This window comes from Ursus maritimus, unplaced genomic scaffold (assembly GCF_017311325.1).
Source record: "Ursus maritimus isolate PB19 unplaced genomic scaffold, ASM1731132v1 scaffold_1, whole genome shotgun sequence".
Classification (NCBI taxonomy): Eukaryota; Metazoa; Chordata; class Mammalia; order Carnivora; family Ursidae; genus Ursus; species Ursus maritimus.
In genome coordinates, this window is record NW_024423343.1 from 59,397,511 (window position 1) to 59,418,101 (window position 20,591).

At 38.1% G+C, this 20,591-nt stretch overlaps 1 protein-coding gene across 2 annotated transcripts in view; it reads left to right on the forward strand.

The window, feature by feature from the left end:
* Window positions 1-20,591, forward strand: part of TLK1 (tousled like kinase 1) — a 160,158-nt gene that overhangs the window by 21,698 nt on the left and 117,869 nt on the right. The window contains exon 1 of one of the 2 annotated variants that reach the window (XM_040644004.1): window positions 1,231-1,559. The exons of the other annotated variant lie outside the window; for it this stretch is intronic. Coding sequence (XP_040499938.1) covers window positions 1,421-1,559 — 139 coding nt within the window. The 5' untranslated portion in view covers window positions 1,231-1,420. Of the gene's footprint in view, window positions 1-1,230; window positions 1,560-20,591 lie in introns of those variants that run through there. 2 annotated transcript variants of the gene reach the window in all.

Genomic DNA, 20,591 nt, shown 5'->3' on the forward strand with positions numbered 1-20,591 from the left:
TCCTGAACTATTAGACTGCTCTTTTATGAACAAGATGCCCAATCCCTGGTGTGTTTTCCGTGTGTGGGTGTGTAGGTGTGTAGAAAGCTACACTGTATCTATAAATTTTAACAAATGCTGTAATTTGCTTTGGGATTTTCTAGCTGGGACTCAGCAGAGGCATGGAAACAAACTGGAACTTTCTAGAAACCATCCCCTCTTCCACAAGATGAACATGGGAGAGTTTCCCTAAATATGGGAATTAATCAAAATTTTCAATTTAGATGGTCCATTTACTGTTTTTTTTTTTAAAAAAACTGCTATTCCATCAGCGTGCACAACACCGGTAAAGATTCTTACTCTTTAGAAAACATTCATTAAGTTTTATTTTCACCCACCCTCGCTCCCAACTTAGTTTCTTAGCTCTTTTATTCGGTAATCACTCCCATTCTGCAGACGGGGAGACGCACGCAGGTTTTTTTGCACAGTACAGAGGGGCAAGAAAGACGCAACTCTTAACTTTTCAGTTCCATTTTGAGAAATGATCACATCGAACTCCCGAGAACGACAACCCAGCAAGAGCAGCAGCATTTCTCCCCAGGCTGGGTGTGCGTCGGGAGCCAGGCGCGCTTCCGCGGGAGGGGTGGGGGGGAGTCAGGTGGCATCGGAGCAGGAGCCGGAGCCCAAGCTACGCGGTGGGGGCGCGTGCGGGGTGCGCCTCCCTCCGGCCGGTGCGGCGAGGTCGCCCCCGCGCACGCGAGTCGGCCAGCCCCGGGCTGCCGCGCCGCGCTGCGATCCACGGGTGCGCCAGGGGCGCCCGCGTCTCCTCCCTCCCTCGCTGGCTCCCTCTCCACTCCCCCACCCCTGGCAGGTCCCTCCCCCATGCCTGCTCCCGCGGCCGCCGCCGCCGCCGCTACCGGAGGCGCAGGAGCCTCGCGATAGTGTTTGCACAGGCGGCGCGTGACGCCGCCGCCGCCTGTAACTGATGCAGAGGTTACCCCGCCGCCTCAGCCGCCACCCACCGCCCGCCGCCGCCGCCACCCAGGCGACGCCGGGGGCCGACGCACTGCAGAGGTGCCGGCAGGTTCCGCTCGCGGAAGTCTCCTCGGCCGGCGCAGCCCGCGCTCCGCCTGCACTCCGGCGGGCGCCCCCTCGACGCCTCCGCCGCCGCGCTCCTTCCCTCCGCCTCTTCCCCGGCGCGCCTGCCTGCTCCCTCGCTTCTCCCCCTTTTCCTCCTCCCCGTCCCCTCTCCTCCCCTCACCTCTTCCCTCCCTACCTCCCCCCTTCTCGGTTTCCTCCCCCATCCCCTTGACTCTCCCCTCCCTGCCCTCGCTCCCTCGCTCGCCCTCAGCGCGGCCCCCGCCATGACGGAGGCGGGTGCCGGTGCCGTTGCCGCCGCTGCCGTCGCAGGGGGGGAGTCGGGTTCCCAGAAAGTAGCTTGATGAGTGTCCAAAGTAGCAGTGGAAGTTTGGAGGGGCCGCCATCTTGGTCCCAGCTCTCCACGTCTCCAACCCCGGGCTCGGCGGCGGCGGCCAGGTCCCTGCTGAATCACACGCCGCCATCCGGGAGGCCCAGGGAAGGTAAGCGCCGTCGCGCCCGCGCCCGCTCGCGGGCCTCCTCTCCCGCGCCGCAGCCCCCGCGCCCCCCCGGGTCTCTTCCCCCGACCCCAGGGTGGGGGATGGTGGCGAGGTGGACGCGAGGCCACCCGGCTTCGGGGAGGTAGTGCGCTGGCTGTGGGTGGTGGTTCGCGGGTGGCGGCGGAGACGGACGAGGGGGTGCGCGCTGGAGGGGACGGGGCGAGGCGCGCAGACTCGTATGGGGTTCCTAAGAGCCAGTACTGCGAGGTTGGGAAGCCTCCCCCCGGACGCCAGCCCCTTTCTGCTCCATTTGCTAGTACACTCAGTACTCTTAACCTCCTGGCCTCCGGTCTCTGGTGGGTTTTCCCTCTCGTTGAAGCATTCATCCTTGAGCCCCCTCCCCTTCTCTCGCGCACTCCTCCCATAAAGGCGGTCCCCGCTCTGCGAGCTTTGCAGCCTGGGACCTGGAGGATGCCCTCGCTAGCAGGGTCCCTGCCCTTTGGGGAGAGTCGCTTAAATTATCAAAGCCTACTTTGATCCCCTGCCTGGCCCCTTAGAGCAGTTTAAACGACAGACTGACTCGTGGGCAGGCTTTTAAAACCACCCCCTCCAGATGGCCGCAACTTTCTCTCCTTCGCCATCACCTTCTGCGTGTTTGTGCGTTCTCTCTTTTCTGCAAGTAGGCTACTGTTCTCTGACAGGGTCGTGGGTTTGTGGGAAATATCGGCGTAAAGGTTAATGCAAACACGCACCAGATCGGTTACAATTGTTTTCTAAGTTTTCTGGTTCTTGCATGCAAGTGTGCTGCCACCAGATGTAGCAGTTACACAGCTAGTAAGACACAGGAGTGCTTTTTGACTAAAATTTCAACTTGCTGTATTTAACTTTAAGTATACGACATAAAATGAAATTTGGGAGAACACGCATTTATGAAGGAAGAATAAATGTGCATGGAATCGCGTTTAACGCTCTTTTGTCTGGGAAAACGTTTAGCGGTATTCATCAACAATTGGTAAATGGGTTTGTTCACTCCCAGTTGTGTCACACAAGGAGACTGTAGCCACATTTTCAAAAAATGGAAGTCCAAGAGTCTGGTGAATCCTTCAAAGAAACCAGGAGCTTTGATTTATGTAGGAAATAGTGGGGTTAATTTATTTTGAAAATATCTGTCAATATTTACTACCCAGCCTTGACAATTGTTAATCAAGTGTTTTGTGCCCTGAATCTAGTGGTTCAGGCATAGCATTCTTTGTCATTTTGTTCCTGTGAGCATGTGTGAAAGTGACAATAGGCTCAAAGATTGGCATGAATTTGCTCCAGAAAATTCGTGGAAAGGTTTGATTTATGGCATCCATTAAACATGCTGAATGCATTGACAGACATTTTTCCCCTTTTCCATCTTACCCCCAACACTGAGTTCTGATTATTAGCAGATAAAAGTTTATTTATTGACTAATTCAAATTTAGTGCATCTGGCTATTTTTCTTTTTGCACTTGAAAATTTGTAAATGAATGTTTCAAAATCTATTTTGTACATAGAGCAGTTGGTGGTTTTAGCATGTTTCTATTTTTGTAGTTTCATTAAGATGCTTAATGATAGTGTTACCAGTGATAGTGTAATGAGTGATAGATAGTAAATGATGGTCTTGGGAAAGCCTGTCTTTTTTAAAGGCTTTACCTTTTTTTCATTCTTTCATTTCTCAGATATTTATTGAGCCATTTCTGTGAGCCAGGGGCTGTACTGGATACTGAGGACATAGTGTTGAATTGTTCATCTGTAACATCAATTATCAGTGTTAGTAATTTGGGGGCTGCAGAATCTAGATTGTGAGTTTCTGAGGTTACTTGAGCTGTAGTTAAAAAAAACTTCTGTACTATTCTGCACTTTTCCTGATGTTTGAAAATTCTGAGGGGTTGAAATAATTTAGCTTGAACTTCCAAATAGAATTCTTTCTAGAAGTTTGGATTATAGTAGGCTTTTATGTAAAGTAAATTAGTGAAGCTTTTTTAATGAAATAAGACATGCTTTTGTGATCATTACCTTTCACCGAGTACCTCTAATGGCCACAGTGGTATATTTCTTTTTGACCAACCAGTATGTAAGTTAAAACTGCGTTAATCTTCTTTAGAGTTATATATATATTTATCGTAAAGATATAGTCTCAGATACCATTAATGCTAACAGGAATTGCATATATGAAACCCTAGACATAATGATGGAGACATTTTCTATTGAGTGAGATCCCAGTTTTCATTTTAACAAGTGTTCAGCATCTTTTGCAGGTGTACACACTATACATATTACATAAATTGATGTAAGCTGAGCGAGCTTTGGACTTAACGGTGACTGTTAGTAAGAATAGTTAATATTAGTGGAACTTGAATATGTGTATCAAGGTGAGAACAAACTTTCTGAAAAATCGAACCAATTTAATGTAATATATAAGAAAAATTTAAACTTAAAAGATACATATGTGTTGTACATGTATTTTAAAGTTACGTGATAAACTGCTTTTAAGCAAACTTAAATTTGAAAAAGGGCTATTATATCATCAATTCAGAATTTATTATTTGAAGTTTTGATGTATTTGAGACCAAAAATCTAATATTATAATCTGATTATTTTCAATGCTGCATATTTTGGCTTTCTTCCTTTCGCTTCCTATTGTCGTTCTCATCTTAATATAGTTTAACTTGATTACAAATAAAATACACCTTTAAATGTTAAAAGATTTAGGAATTTGTATGATACAGTGTAGACAGCTTCTTTTCCTGAGTCCCAAAGCTTTTCCTTTGTTAATCAAGTTCCCTGAGAGGTGCTCAGCAGTGTAGCTCTAGATTTCATGTTAGATCTTTTAAACCTGTGATCTCTATCCCATTTTATCTTCTAATAATCCTGTGATTAAGGAAATAGGAAGTTAAGAAGTTAAGTAAATTTCCAAATAGAGGTCAGTTTTGCTTTACTAAGACCTAGGAACCCAGTGTCATATTGGCTAGATGAGCAGATGGGGTTTTTTTTGGCCTATCAGTACATGGGTACTTTTGAATTAGTTATTGCTAAGAATGAAATGATTATACAGAAGACTTGCATTTTCTTTTCTTTTCCATCTTACCAGATGTGAATAATTTGCTTTACTTTTTTTTTTTTTTTTGTTAAAGATTTTATTTATTTATGAGAGACAGCCAGCGAGAGAGGGAACACAGCAGGGGAGTGGGAGAGGAAGAAGCAGGCTCCCAGCCGAGGAGCCTGATGTGGGACTCGATTCTGGAACGCCGGGATCACGCCCTGAGCCGAAGGCAGACGCTTAACGACTGTGCTACCCAGGCGCCCCAATTTGCTTTACTTTTATATAAATAGTGAAAGTAGTTTGGTTAAAAAGATACTATCACAGTGTAATTAAACTGTTGCTCTGTTTTCATGTTTACAGACTGCATCCTTTAGAAGAATTGAAGTATTTGACTCTGGATAATTGAGTAATACCTGTAGGGAGTTGTTAAAAGTAAAGGTGTACCAGATGGCCTTTTAGTTTCTTGAAGTCACTAGCTGGAGGAGGACTGGGTTTTATGGATTTTAGCTTACAAATAGATCTGTGGTAGATGCCTCCTTTATAGAGGCACTTTTACGTGTTAGAGGAGAGAGACAGGAGAGAATCCCAGTTAGCTGTCTGGAAATCTGCCCCTGGGAAACACGTTTTTTGGTCTCAGGAACCCTTTCTTAAAAATTACTGAAGACTCTACAGAGATTTTGTTTATGTGGGTTACGTCTATTGATATTTCCTGTTTTAGAAATAATTTCAAAGTTATTAACTTATCTAAAAATAATAAACTGATTACTTGTTGACAGATTTTTAAATGAATAAAAATTCTAAAACAAAAACTTTAGTGAGACTGGTAGCATTGTTTCATATTTTTGTATCACTTTAATTTCTGGCTTATTAGAAGACAGCTGGAGTTTGCGTCTGCTCTCAGTCTGTTGTGATTTATTTTGATTGATGTATTGTGAAGAGAATCCACAGAAATGTAGTTAGAAAATTTGATGTATTTTTTTAGTAGTCCTTTTAGAAATTGTATGTATTCTTTGATATTACACCAAAATTTGACAAGTGGCAGGTTTTTAAAAAATGTTACTTGCAATGTGGGAGTACAATGTATTTCAGAATTGTCTCCAAGACCCACAAGAAATCTGTGGACCATACATTTATAGCCTAAGACTGAAAGGGTGAAAAGCATGACAGCTGTCTTAGGTGTTTCAAAAACATAAATAGCAGAGAGAGTAGATCCATTCTGCTTGTTTTAGAATGTAGACCAGCAGGTGAAAGTTAGAAAGGCATAGATGGAATTCAGTATACTTTGTTGACCAGAATGTAAGAAGTGAATAGCAGCTAGACTTTCCCAGCAGTAGAAAAAACTGCTCTTTACTAAATACTTTTAAGTCTTTAGCGATTCCAGAAACCAACATTGCACTATATGTTAACTAACAAAATTTAAATAATAAAAAAAAAAGTATATGGCGATAAGAATTTAAAGCAGTCTACAGGGACATATTTGGGTGGGGCAGAGATTGATTCTTATTTTGGATGCTTTTGGATTAAGTGACTTCGGGTCCCATCCAATTTAAAAATGTAAACATTCTATGGGTTTTTTGAAAATAGCTGAATACTGTAGTTAAACTATACTTAAGTATGTATGAATGATTTTGAATATTCTATTCAGTCAGTAGTGTGAAACTAATGTTGACTTTATTTTGCGTTTCTATTGTGCTTTTCCTCTTAGTATTTTCTGGAATCAACACTGTCAGTCTTCCTGAAATCTTGCTAAATTCCCTGTGAAATATAATAAGCTTTGAAGGCATTTAAGGGAATCAGATGCTGCTTGTGATACAGTTTAGTAGAGTTTGTAATATATTTGGGCACAGAATTTTAGAATCCTGCGGGGGCTGATTTTCAGTTTTGAAAGAGAAACTATCACCATGTATAGTCTTTTATTTGTGATTGTTTATGCGATTTCAGAAGGACTATGCTTAATCTGTTCTAATGGTTTTAAAGCTAGAGAGTCTGAAAAAGAGAATACATGAAGGGAAAGTGTCTAAGTTGATTACTTTTGAATTTAAAAATGCGTATTAGGTATAACCAGGACGTAAACTAAAATGAAGAATTTTAATTCTCATCTTATTCAGAGAATTATGTATGTAACATTTACCATTATCCAGAACAATTCATATTTTAATTTTATAAGGAACATAATCTCTTCTGTGAGTTGAGATTGAAAGGTTAGATTTTAGGGAATTTAAGCATAAATTCCCATAACTTTGTTGAGGTCAACTTAAGTATAGTGACACACAGCTTGAGACTTCATGTACTTGTTACATTTGGATTTAGAGCTCATTTTCTGTAGAAGAGCCATAGGAATAAGTCATTTCGTTTCATAAAATTCTTCATGCTTGTTAATAATTTCCAAAAATCTTAGAATAATTTAAAAGAATAGTGTTATGAAGTAGGAGAAGTAGTATGGTACAGATCAGAAAGTATATTGATCATAATTGGAATCCAAGTGTAGTCCCTGCCTTGCCATTAACTAGCTGTGTAACCTTGGGCAAGTTGCTTATCTCTGCTTCAGTTTCATAAAATGAGAATTGTAGAGCTGAAAGGGACCTTGGAAGCAATTGAGTCCAAGCCTCTCATTTTACAGATGAGGAAACTTAGATAATTTTCCCTGGCTTTTCCTATGAGAGACTTGGGACCAAAATTCAGTTTTCTGACTCTTAGTGCTTTTTTTTTTTTAATATGTTGTGGCTTCTTTTCACCTGTAAAATAGGGGTTTTGAATTCAGGGCTCTCAAAGGTCTTTACCAGCTCAAAAATATTATTCTTTTTACATTAGACCTAATATAACTTACTGGAGGAAAATTTGGGAGCTTTTATTTATTGGTGAAGAAAATGTTTCCTGAAGCAGCAATGTGACCTTTTCAAGGTTATATCTGGGTTTGTTAAGAGAGGTTAGCCTTCATTATTATGAAAAAATTTTTCAAGTTTATTTATGAGCGTGGTAAGTAGTGTGCTGAATGATCTTGATTTTTTTTAATGATCTACATTCTAAAACATTGTTATGCAAATATTAAAAACTATGTTAATTACATAAATGGCAGTGGTACTCTGAAATGAAGTAACTAGGTTTCTGGAGTGTTGCCTGCCCCCCGCCCCCCTTAGGTGCTCTGTTTCTTAGTGTTTTACAGGATTGTCATAATTTCATAGCACCTCCATCATGCTACCTTTTATAATAGTTTTATTTATGTTGCCTACTAATGGAAAAGTCTTGAATTCAGAGACTGTGTTTTGTTCATTTCTGTATTCTCAGCAATACTAGGATGTCCTCTGTAGAGTTGGCACCCAACAATAAGTTTTGTGGAAGGACTGAAGTTTGCTTAAAAACGGAGTGGTTATATATCTTAATGTGAGCATATTTTCAGACCCTGGGAGATTCTTATGTTAGTAATTCTTAGGCAAGTTATATTTTAGAGAGTGATATGGGTAGCAGCAACAATAATAGCTACAATTTATTGTTTGCATATATATATATTCATTTCATTCTTATAACTCTGTGAGGTATATACAATTTTTATTCTCATTTTATAGATGAGGAAACAGAGAAGTGAAGAAACTTGCCCATGATGCAGTAGTGAATGTTAGGGCTTAGATTTGAACAAAGTCTGCGTTTTAACCACAAGGATATATTGCCTGAGATAGAGACATTTGGTTTTGGTTAATTTCTAAGTTATTTTTCCTTATAAATTTTAATTTACTAGTCAGTCTTTTAGGCTCATTCAGTTTATCCGGAAACTTTTATTAATTTTTTTGTAAGTTTTATACATGTATGAAGATAAGATTAAAAAACAGCACACACAATAAGCCCAAAATCAAACAACCCAATTTAGAAAGCTGTACCAGCTGTGCAAATCTTACATTTCATTTTTTCAGATTGTCTAGTTCTTTCATGGGAAATGTAGAGGTACACTAATGAAAAATCTTATTTTTATGTTTAATAATCTAAATTGGAATGCCATTTATCTTCCTCTTTTGGCCTCATAAGCCCACCACAGCCATAACAAATAAATGTTAGAATTTGAAAAAAGAATTTTCCACTGTCAGTACAGGAGTTATTACTTACTGTGGAGGCTTTATAACCTCATGCATAAGGCTCTGAACAAAATTGAGGTGCTTTAGTGGCAGATCTTTGTTATTAGTATTCGACATGGGCAGGGAAAAAGAGGCTTGAAGCTCAGTATGGCACATCTATAAGAAATATTTTTAAAACATTTAGTTTTAATTACTTTATTGCATACAAAACAAATCTCTTGGTAACATGTATTATTTAGTAAATCTAATGAGAGACAGAATTTGAATAGGTTAATGGGAATTCAAAGCATGGTGTGGAAAGATACAAAGAGCTGGTCCAGAGAGTAGGTTATGAAACTTAAATCTTCTTATGTGGCTGCATTATTAGGGCTGAAATGTTGGGAATATCAAGAAGACAGGTTATACCCATATTTATGGTATAAGCAAAAATGCTTGTATTCTACAAAGATGCATTACAAAGCCAAATATGAGTGACTTTTGGGGATGACTTGTAATATTTGTTCCTCTTCATTTGTATGGATTATTAAGAATTGGTTATACTCATAAATGTGTGCCTTCCTTGGAAACTAATTTAGCTGGAGATAATGACAGACTTTTTCTAGATATAAATTTTTAAGTGTTATTGTTAATAGTATCTGCTGGTATTGTTAAATGTGATACATTGTGTGATTTCATGATTCCACACTTGACGCTAGGTATGTGCTTCCTATCTGATGATAAATATACTGCCACTGGGGAAGGTCATGGGGATTTGTTTGAAGCCAGTCAGATTCATCCTGTTTCTCATGAGATCTGAGGCATGTTCCTTTTTTTTTTTTTTCCCTTTTGGTAAATAGTGTGTTTGCTTCTTTAAAAATACAGTTTTTCCTTTTTCTGGGCACAAGTTTTTAAAAATACCGTTGTAATTATATGGTTTAGTCAACTTTGTTACTTTTTTTTTTTTTTACTTATATGTCTCATTTATTTTTACAGATACTTGTTAATGGTAGGCCCTGTTCTAGGCACTTGGTAAATAATAACTCATTTACTTTTAACAATCATATAAGTACCATTATGCCCCTATTTTATAGATGAGGAAACTGAGGCCCAGAGAGGTTAAGTAACTTACTGAAGAACACAGAAAGAGTATGTAGCAGAGCCAGGCTCCTAAGGGCATGCTCTTAACAGTTACACTGTTTTGCCAACAGTATTCTGTCGAATAGATGTACTATAATTTACTCAAACGTTCTTTAGGTAGTGTGTTAGTCATAGTTCTCTTGCTTACCTGTGATAAAAACTTAACACATGCTTTGATAAGGTAAAAAAGGAATTTATTAGTTTACATAACTGGGAATTGTATGTGTGGAGGAGGATGGAATGGATTTGAAAATAGTTTTGATCCAAGATCTCAAATAATGTCATTGAGCCTCTTCTTCCATTTCTGGGTTCTTCTAGACTCTTCTTTTTGGAGCTTCCAGACACACATAGCTTTTAGCATAGCAACCACAATGGAAAGACAACCTCTCTTTCCTGATGTCTCCATGTCAGTTCTGGGTTGATGCCGATGTATTATAATTGTCAATTTCTTAACCGATTCCTGGGACCTGGGAGATGAAGTACTGCAAGGTCGCTAGCCACTATGGTTGTGGTTCGGGTGAGATGGGGAACTCACAGAAATCATGATTGACAATCTCCTTAAGATCACACAGATTAGTTGAGTGACAGTTTTCCTGAGAAAGGGATTATGGTGAACAAATACAACTGTTACAGGTAGTTATTTAGGTTATTTCTTTTTATTTCTTTTGAACTTAAATTTAATTTTTTGGCTATTGTAGATAATGATATAATGAATATCTTTGAGTAAAAGCTTTTTTTTATTTTTAAAAGACCATTCTCAATGAAATTGTCAGGGCAAAAAGTATGACAGTTTTAGGACTTCTGATGAATGTTACCAAATTACTATTTGACGAATTGTACTCAGCTCATGTAGCAAAAATACAGGAAGTGGGCATGTATTTTTGAACCAGGTAGGGTTCACCTCATCCTAGGAAATACTGGACTTCAATATTATTAATGTAGGGTTTTGCACTTAACTGAAAGGTTGCAAACCTGACCCTGAACATGTATCTAACGTAGTTTATTAAATGCATCCGCAAGCTCTTGGCCCTTCCTTCTCTTTCTTCCTAGTGTCCTACTTTTTTGACCTAGTTGACAACATTATACTTAGTTTTTGGATATTGATACCATATGCTAAAAGCATTATGATTTAGAAAGTTCGTGTAGCGTAAGTAATAGTTACAGGCATGCATTTGTTAGGCCTGGCTTCCATTTGGATTTTGTCACTTACTATGTTTACTAACCTCTTATTGCCTCACCTGAAGATTTTCCTTTCTTTCTTTTCTTTAATATGGTGGTTCCATTATTTTTTAAATTTTATTTATTTATTTATTTATTTGAGGGGGGGTGAGGGAGAGGGAGAGAGAGAACCTTAAGCAGGCTCCACGCCCAGCATGAAGCAGGACTCGCGGCTCGATCTCATCACCCTGAGATCATGACCTGAGATGAAACTTGAGAGTTGGAGGCTAACCGACTGGGCCACCCAGGCACCCCTCACCTGTGGATTTTCTTGGTTGTCCAGTGGGTTAGTAGTAGTAACTACTTCACAAGGTTGTGAGAGTTAAATGAGAAATTTGTGGCATATTAACCAGTCATTATATGTTAAATATTACTATTATATGTAGATAAAATGATGTTTTCAAATTTAAATTTTTTCTTTGTTTAAATGGTAAGAATAAAAAAGTGTTATCTGGATAAAGGTCTCTTATGGCTGGAGTACACTTGATTCTCATGGATTGTCTCCCTGGGCTGTTGAATTTAGTAGAGTTGTGTCTGACAGAGGCAGATGTCAGAGGATGTTTAAAATTGCTACTTTCATTATTTTAGTTCTTGTACTTCTTTGCGGATTGAGAATTGATCAAATTTGAGACATGCTGACAACATTTAAGCAAGCATCAAGCACTAGATTAGGATTAGCAGTGTTTAGGCTTTATCTTGCTTTTCATATTGCTTTTGATATGCAGAAATATACTTTAAAGCACTGCATTGAAAATTGTAAAAGCGGCATTTATTGTGTTTTTGTGTGTTCTTATTTGTACCAAGGAGATTGCTTTATGTGCTCTAGGTGCTTAATAATGCGTGTTTATTAATGGGTGTGTAGGTAGTGTAATTTATAAGGGTTAGGATTGTGGGTTTACTATAGATGGACCTGGATTTATATCCTTTTTCTGTCACTTCTGAGCTGTGTGACCTTGGTTAAGTTACTTGCTGCTGCTGTTATTGTTGTTTGTGTGTGTTCATGCATTGGTGAATTTTTTCTTTGGAGAATAAAGGGGTAAAAAAACAAGCTCATATTAGAGAGTCATCCCTCATATGTATAGGTTCTCATTTTACAGGTTTTATAATTATATTTTAAATGAATGTATACTAACTTATTTAGTTGGTATGTATACCAAAACTTAATCATAATTGTGATCTCATTTCTTTTCACTGTATAATATTATGGCATTTGTTATGCATATAATATTTTTTCTTCCTTTAAATTGCTTCTTTGGTATACATTTGAAGGATTTGGTTTATTGGGCAAAAGGAGACATATTTTTATGTGTTACGTATTTTTATATTTTATATTGTGATTCTTTTCCCAATGGTATAACTAGGATTTTAGAGTCTGTTATTGCTTCTCAGATATAAATCAATTGTCAGAGCTAGAGTTTTATAGAACCTTATTGGCATAGTTTATTCATTCAGCAAGTGTTTTTGGATCTAGAGCCTAGCACTGGGAAAGCAAAGATACATGAGATATAGTCCCTACCTCCTAGGAGCTTGGTCACAGTCTGGAGAGAAAGACTGTAATTCATAATATTAATTCATACTTTTGAAAAACACCTTGTGGGTCTGGTAAAACAATCTCTGAGTTACCAGTTCTCAAGTTCTGATGTAAACAGAAGAACTGTAATATAGTTGTAGCATGTAGTATATCAAGTATACATTGGTCATTTGGTTGCTAGAAAGAAAACTTAAGCAAAACAGATTTATTGTTAGAAGGATATAGGGCTGGGTATATCTTAGAACCCAGTTAGGCCTCAAGGGGACTGAAAAAGAAACTGGAAATTCAGGAACCACAGTGGTAGGATTCTCTTGTGGATCCTAGAGCAACCCTTTCCACTGTGAAGGAAAGTTCTCTAAAAAGGAAAACAGGAAGGGAGGAAATTGTATTTCTATCATAGAGGTATAAACAAAGTGCTCCCTAGAGGAATTATACACTTTTCCTTCGATTTATCTATTAAATAGTATCTTCTTGTTTCAGTTGGTATGTCTTGATTGCTAGTAAGATTGAACTTAATATTAGTACAAAAGATCATTGCTAATTTTTCTTGAAGTCTGTGTCTTAGGCATTAGAATATATATGGTAGTGATGTCCTTGTTATATTTGATGGAACCATTTTCTCCATCTTTTTTTTTCTTTTTATGTATTTGTAAATTTTTCATTGTATAAAGTTTTATACTTTTCATTAAATTCAACACGAGTTTTTCCTTGTGATATTTTTAAGTACATGTCTTTAAAAATTATTAGCCTCTAAATTTCAAGTACTGTAATTTTACTGTGATGCCATTTTTAAAAAATTTTTTAAAGATTTATTTATTTATTAGAGAGGGAGCCTGTGTGCTGGGGGTGGGGATGGGGTGGAGTGGAGAGGGAGAATCTCAAGCAGATCCCTGCTGAGCTGGGAACTCCACTCATGGCTCAATTTTAGGACCCTGAGATCATGGCCCGAACTGAAACAAAGAGTCAGATGCTTAACTGACTGAGCCACCCAGGTGCCCCATGCAGTTGATTTTAATTTTTAATTGTATGTATTGCTTTATTTTTCATTATTGAAGTGTAAAACATATAGAAAATGCACACAAATAAATTTTTGCTCAGTGAATTATTATAAACCATAATCTGTGTAACTACCAGTCAAGAAAGAGAACATTGACAGCACTTCAGAAGCCCTCTCCCTTCTCCCATCAGTCACTACCTTCTCTCTTCTCCCCAAAGAAATCACTATTCTTAGTACTGCCAATTTTTGAATAGTATTTAAATTGACTCACATAGTATATATTTTATTTCTTGCTACTTTTGCTCCACATAATGTTTTTGATATTCATCCATGTAAATTTCTGTAACTGTAGTTGATTTTCATTGCCCTGTTACTTTGTATGTATATACCACAGTTAATAAAATCTATTGATAGATGTTATCTTGTTTCCACTTATTGACTACTACTAATGCTGTATGAATGCATTTATACCAGTCTCTGCATGTACTCTTAGTATTTGTTGAGTATATACCTAGCAGTAAATTTACTGGCTTATGTGTATGAATTTACCTTCAGTAGATACTGCTGGTTTTCCGGAGTGGTTGTAACAATTTTTATTCCCATGAGCACTTTATAAGAGTTCCCATTGCTCCACATCATCACCAACTATTGGAATTGTTAGTATTTTGCTGGTCTGATGGCTGTGAGGTGGTATTTATGGTTTTAATTTTCATTTCTCTGATGAGTGAAGTTGTTAACCATTTTTTTTCACAAGTTTATTGGCTTTTGAATAATGTATGTGAAGTGTTAAAATCTTTTGGTCAGTTTTCCTTTGTGGTGTTTGTCTTACAAAAAACAGTAATATATTTGAAGTAATTCTTTTTGTATTTTGGATAAGTACTCTTTATTTTTTAATATGCACCCCCTTTCTGTGGCCTGTTTTTCTCTTCTCTTTATGGTATTTAAGAAGTATGTCAAGTTCATAAAAATGTTTTCCTGTATTTTCTCTTTTAATGTAGGCGTTACAGCTGTAAATTTCCCTCTAAGCACTCAATCAGCAGTCAGTTCATCAAATTTTGATGTATTTTTGTTTTCATTGATCTCAGATGTTTTCTAATTTTCCTTTTGATTTCTTCTTTTGACCTATTTCTGATTTAGGAGTATGTTAATGTCCACATATTTGTGGATTTCCCAGATTTCATTCTGTAACTGATTTCTAATTTAATTCAGTTGTGCTTGGAGAACATACTTTGTCTGTTTTCAGTCCTTTTCGATTTGTTGATACTTGTTTTATGGCCTACCGTATGTTCGTCCTTGAGAATGTTCATGGGTGCTTTAGGAGAATGTGTGTTCTAGTCGGATGGAGTACCTCTACATGTCTGTTAGGTTTTGTTGGTTTATAGTGTTTAAACTTTCTGTTTTCTTGTTAATTTCTGTCTAATTCTATTTGTTATTGAAAATGGAGAATTGAAGTCTTCCAACTGTTGCATGGTTGTCTATTTCTCTGAGTGTGTCAGTTTTGCTTCATGTGTTTTGAGGCTCTGTTAAATGGTGCATATGTGTTTATAATTTTTGTATCTTATGGATAGATTGACCCTTTAATTGTTAGAAAATGTTCCTCTTCACCTCTAAAAACATTTTAGAGGCTGTCTGATACTAGTATATACACTACAGTTCTGTTATGGTTGCTATTTGTGTGGTGTGTTTCCATTCATTTACTTTTCAGCCTATTTGTGTCTTTGACTCTAAAGCGTGACAGCATTAGTCAGATCTTGTTCTTTTTAAATCCAGTCTTACAGTGTTTGTCTCTTGATTTTACTGTTCAATCCACTCACATTTAATGATATTGATACGGTTGGATTGATGTCTGCCATTTTGCCTTTTGTTTTCTGTAAGTCTCTTTTTGTTTTCTGTAAGTCTCTCTTTGTTTTCTGTGACTCCTTTATTGCATTCTTTTGCATTGACTATTTTCTAGTGTAACATTTTAGTTCCCTTAATGATTCTTAAAGTATTTTTTGAGTTATTTTCTTAGTGATTGCTTGAGGGTGTACATTACACAACTTGCCAGAATCTACTTCAGATTAATAACTTAACTCCAGTGATATGTTGAAACTTTACTTAGCTCTACTCCATCCTTCCCTTTTCTTTAAATCACATTGCTATGTTACAAACCAAAAAATACATTATTATAATTATTATTTTATATAATTCTGTGTCTTTTAAAGAAACTGAGATAAGAAAGGAAAACATAAATATATTTATAGTTTTTGTACTAACTTATCATTTCGGTTCTCTTCATTTCTTTCTGTAGATTTGATTTACTATCTGGTATCATTTTCTTACTCAATAAAGTTTGTCTCTGCCTGCCTCCCCTGTGCTATTATTGTCAGATGTTACATTTCTAAGCGTTTTAGGCCCAATGATACAATTATATGCATGTTGTATGTGCAGTTACTTTTTAAATTAATTAATTAAGAAGAAATACGCAATTATGCCGTCTTTGCTGGCACTCATGTTCTGTCATGTAGATTCAAATTACTCTATGGTATAGCCAGAAGAACTGATTTTGATTCTTCTGCCAGCTCCAGTCTGCTGTTCAGCCCCTCTAGTGGGTTTTTCATTTTAGTTATTGTACGTTTGAACTCCCGTATTTTCATTTAATTATTTTGTATAATTTCTCTCTTTTCATTGACATTCTCTGTTTGATGAGACATTGTCATAATAACCTTCCTTTAATTATTTAAACACGATTTCCTTTAGTTCTTCGAACATATGTTTTAATAGCTGCTTTGAACTCTGTCTGCTGAATCCAACATCTGGGCCCTCTCAAAGGCATGTGCATAGTCTCCTTGACCACCAGAGATGCCTGTGGTTTTGGCCCCATTCATTTTGTCTCTTTCCCTGATTTTCCCAGTAAGCTTTTGGCTGGTCTGTTTCTATTGCTATCACACCTAGCTGTTAGCCTCCAGTAACTGCTAGCTGATTGCTTTGTTGTTTTCATCAACATCCAGGGGCATGAATTGCTCCACAGTCTGATTGCTGCATGAAGTCAGGTTTTGCAGAAGCTAAGGATTGCCAGTTTTTGAGACTTGTGCTTTCTCTGAGAGGTAACTGCCTTTCTGTTTGCCTCATTCTTAGTAGTTAAACTTCTACATAGTCTGTAGCTTTGCTTGTTGCAACTTCTATCATGGAACTACACAGTTCTTTTAGTTGTTGACCTCCCAAGATCTCCATACTTTTGGAAAATGCCCTTAGGAATGAACTTCCCCACAGTTGGCCAGATAAAGTCCATTCACTTATGGCCTGTTTTTTTCCCCCTCTGGGAAGAACCTCTGCTTTGCTTCAGTGGAGTTAGAGACAGAGCAAGGAGATTAACTTTTTTCCCCCTTGTTTTGATAGAGGGGGAGTGGGGCAGGGCATTAGGGAGAGGTGGAGAGAGAGAGAAATTCCATGCTGGGCTTGGAGCCTATACCCTATCTCACAGCCCTGAGGTCATGCCAAAATCAGGGGTCGGGAAATCAAGATTGGGATGCTTAACTGACTGAGCCACCCAGGAGCCCCAAAAGGAGATAACTTCTGTTGAAGTGACACCCAGCTGTAGGAGTAGGGCACTGCGTGAGGATGGTAGTCCCTTTTCTCAGCTTGCCCCTCCTGGTAAAGAAGTTTTGCTTGTAAGTGAGCAATTGTGATCTAGTATTTTTGGACTACTGTACCTAGAGTAGAGCCTTCTGCCTCGTAAGTGGGAGTTGGTTGGGAGGAGGGACTCCATAGTTTCTCATCCTTGCCTGCCTGACATAGAGTTTCTGCAATGCGACATGGAGCTGGAGGGGTGGTGGTGAGAGATGCCAGCATCCTTCTCCTCGGGTGAAATTATCCTCTTGGACCGGGATGGGGGAGCTCCTGGAGCACCCATCTGGCATAGAACTTCTGTCACATGGAGTTGTGGGGTGTGAATGGGAGTGATTTGTGGCTCAGATGTCACAGATGCTTGCTCTTCTCACCTCAGTTTAGTATAATTTCTTGAGTAAATGTTTCTCCTTTTGCTGTATGCCCTTAGGACGATCTCCAAAAACATTAAATGGTTGGCAGTTCTTTAAAAAAAAAAAAAAAAGTTGGGGTGCCTGGGTGGTTCAGTCGGTTAAGTGTCTGCCTTCAGCTCAGGTCATGATTCCAGGGGTCTTGGGATCGAGCTTCCACGTCAGGCTCCCTGCTTAGCGGGAAGGCTGCTTCTCCCTTTGCCCTTTACCACTCCCCCCATCCCCTGGTGTGAGTGCGTGCACACACACTCTCTTGATCTCTTCTCTCAAATTAAAAAAAAAGTAAAGAAAAAAAAGTTTCACCAGTTAAATGGTTGTGTTTCAGATGGTCCACTGGCTCCTCATGCCACTTATTCCTGAAGTCATCCTATTCGACTATGTTGTCTTCCAGAAACTTTGTTGTTATTATGCTTTTCGTACTTAGATCTATAATCCTCCTGAAGTTGATTTTTTTTCTGTGTGGTGTGAGGTAGTAATGTCATTTCCATGTGGCTGTCCTGATATCTCAGCACCATTTACTGAAAAGAACTGTTCTTTCCCACTGTTTGGCAGTGCTACTTTTTTTTTGTGAAACAAGCGTCTCTACCCAGAAACAGGTCTGTTTCTAGGCTGTACATTCTCTATCATTTGTCTATTCTTGTGCCAGTACCATACCATCTTAATTATCACCTTGATACCTAGTAAATGTAATTAGCTGGATATCTGGGAAAACAAACTTTCCTGCCTTTTGGTAGGTGGAATTCTGAAGATGTTCTCCCAATATTTCTTTCCTCCCGAGTATTCAATTGAATGCTTAATCAATGTAGTGCTTTGAAGGAATTTTGTAGATGTAATTAAAGTTACAAGCAACAAACATTAAAATGATGAGATTGCCTTGGATTATTTGGGTGGGCCTAGTTCAGCCACATAAGCCCCTTAAATACAAAAAAGGCAGAAGACAGGTGGGGCAGAAGAGGTCAGAGGGATTTGGCTCAGAAACGTGAAAAGGACTTGGCCTGCTGTTGCTGCCTTTAAAAGGGGACCGTGAGCCAGGGAATGTAAGTGACCTCTAGAAGCTGAGACTAAGTTTCACTTGACAGACAGGAAAAAAATGGGGACCTTTGTCCTACAATTGCTTGGAACTGAATTTTGCCAGCATCCTAAATGAACCTGGAAACAGATTCTCTTCTAGAGTGTCTAGACAGAAACACAGCCTGATACCTTGATTTCATCCTTGTGAGATTCTAAGCAGAGAACCGCTTGAGCCATGCTGTGCTGGGATTTCTGATCCACAGAAAATGGAGATAATACATGTGTGTTTTCAAGCTGCTACATTTGTGGTAACTTGTTAGAACAGTGATAGAAAATTAATACACATTTTACTGATTTTCTTCAAAATTGCCTTGGCTATTTTTGGGTACGTTTTACAAATGAAAGAAAACTAAAACATCTTTTGAGGGTTTGCAATTGCACTGAATCTGTTGATCATATCTTTACAATAATGAGTGTTCCAATCCATGTAGATTGTGTATATTCATCATTTCAGTATTATTTTATAGTTTGCTCTGTGATGATCTTGCATAATTGTTACACTTGGTGTTTTATTTTTTGATATTACCGTAAATAGTGTCTCTTTAACTTTTATTTCCTATTTATTGCTGATATGTAGAAATTCAGTTAATTTTTGCATATTGCCTTGGTAACCAGCAATTTTGCTTTTAATTCTGATAATATATTTCAACTAGATTGACTTCCTATAAACATGGCTTATGAGTGATAAATTCATTTCATCTTTACCAATCCTTCTTGCTTTTCTCGCTTTATTGCAGTGATTATAACTGCCAGTACAGTGTTGAATAGATTGGTTATAGTGGAAATCCTTGTGTTGCTCCTATTTTGGAAGTAGGGGAAGAATCAGTATTTTACAGTTTAGCATATAGACATTGTTGATATCCTTTCTCAGCTGAAGGAAGTTTCTATTACTGGTTACTAGTTCATTTTTGTTTGTTTAAATCATTAGTATTAAGTTTTATCAAATGCTTCTTCTGCATTTATTTGGATAATTTTAACTTTTCAGCATTTTTTTTAATGTGGTGAATTATTTTATTCCTCCTTAATTATTACACCAACCTTATATTCCTGTACTAAACCCAATTTTATTGTCAACTATAGTTGTTGTTTTTTTTTATATGAATTACTTTGCTGGTTTTTCATTTAGTATTTTTGCACCCACATACATGAGTGAGCTAGGTCTGTAACTTTCCTTTCTCATAATGTCCTTGTCAGGTTTTATATCAAGGTAACACTGGTTCATAAAAATGAGTTGGGAAGTGCTTTTTCTATTACCACTATCTTAAGAATTTATGTAAGAATGGTGTTATATAGCTTCTTTAAGTATTTGGTAGAAGTCGCTGAGGAAACTTTCTAGGCCTGGAGTTTTCTCTGTGGAGAAATTTTGAATAATGACTTCAATTTCTGTAATGTCAAAGTACTCTTTAGAGTTTCAGTTTTTCTATCAGTTTTGTTAAATTGTATTTTCTAGTAATTCCTACATTTTATCTAAAATTTCCAGTGTGTGTGCATAAAATTGTAAATAATGTTCCCTGTGATCTTTCTGTGCTTAGGATTTATAGTGATGTCCTCTTTTCATTTTTTTTTTTTTTAAAGATTTTATTTATTTATTTAACAGAGACAGCCAGAGAGAGAGGGAACACAAGCAGGGGGAGTGGGAGAGGAAGAAGCAGGCTCCTAGCGGAGGAGCCTGATGTGGGGCTCGATCCCAGAACGCTGGGATCACGCCCTGAGCCGAAGGCAGACGCTTAACGACTGCGCCACCCAGGCGCCCCCCTCTTTTCATTCCAGGTGGTCACTATCTGTGTCTTGTCTCTTTTTTTTCTTGATCTTTCTTAACCAGTTCATTAGTTTTTTCATGGAACCAGCTTTTAGCGTTCATTCTTTGTCTTTTATGTTTGTTTTCTATTTGATCAGTTTTTGTTCTGATTTTTATTGTTTCCTTCTTTGACTTTCTTTGGGTTTAATTTGTTCT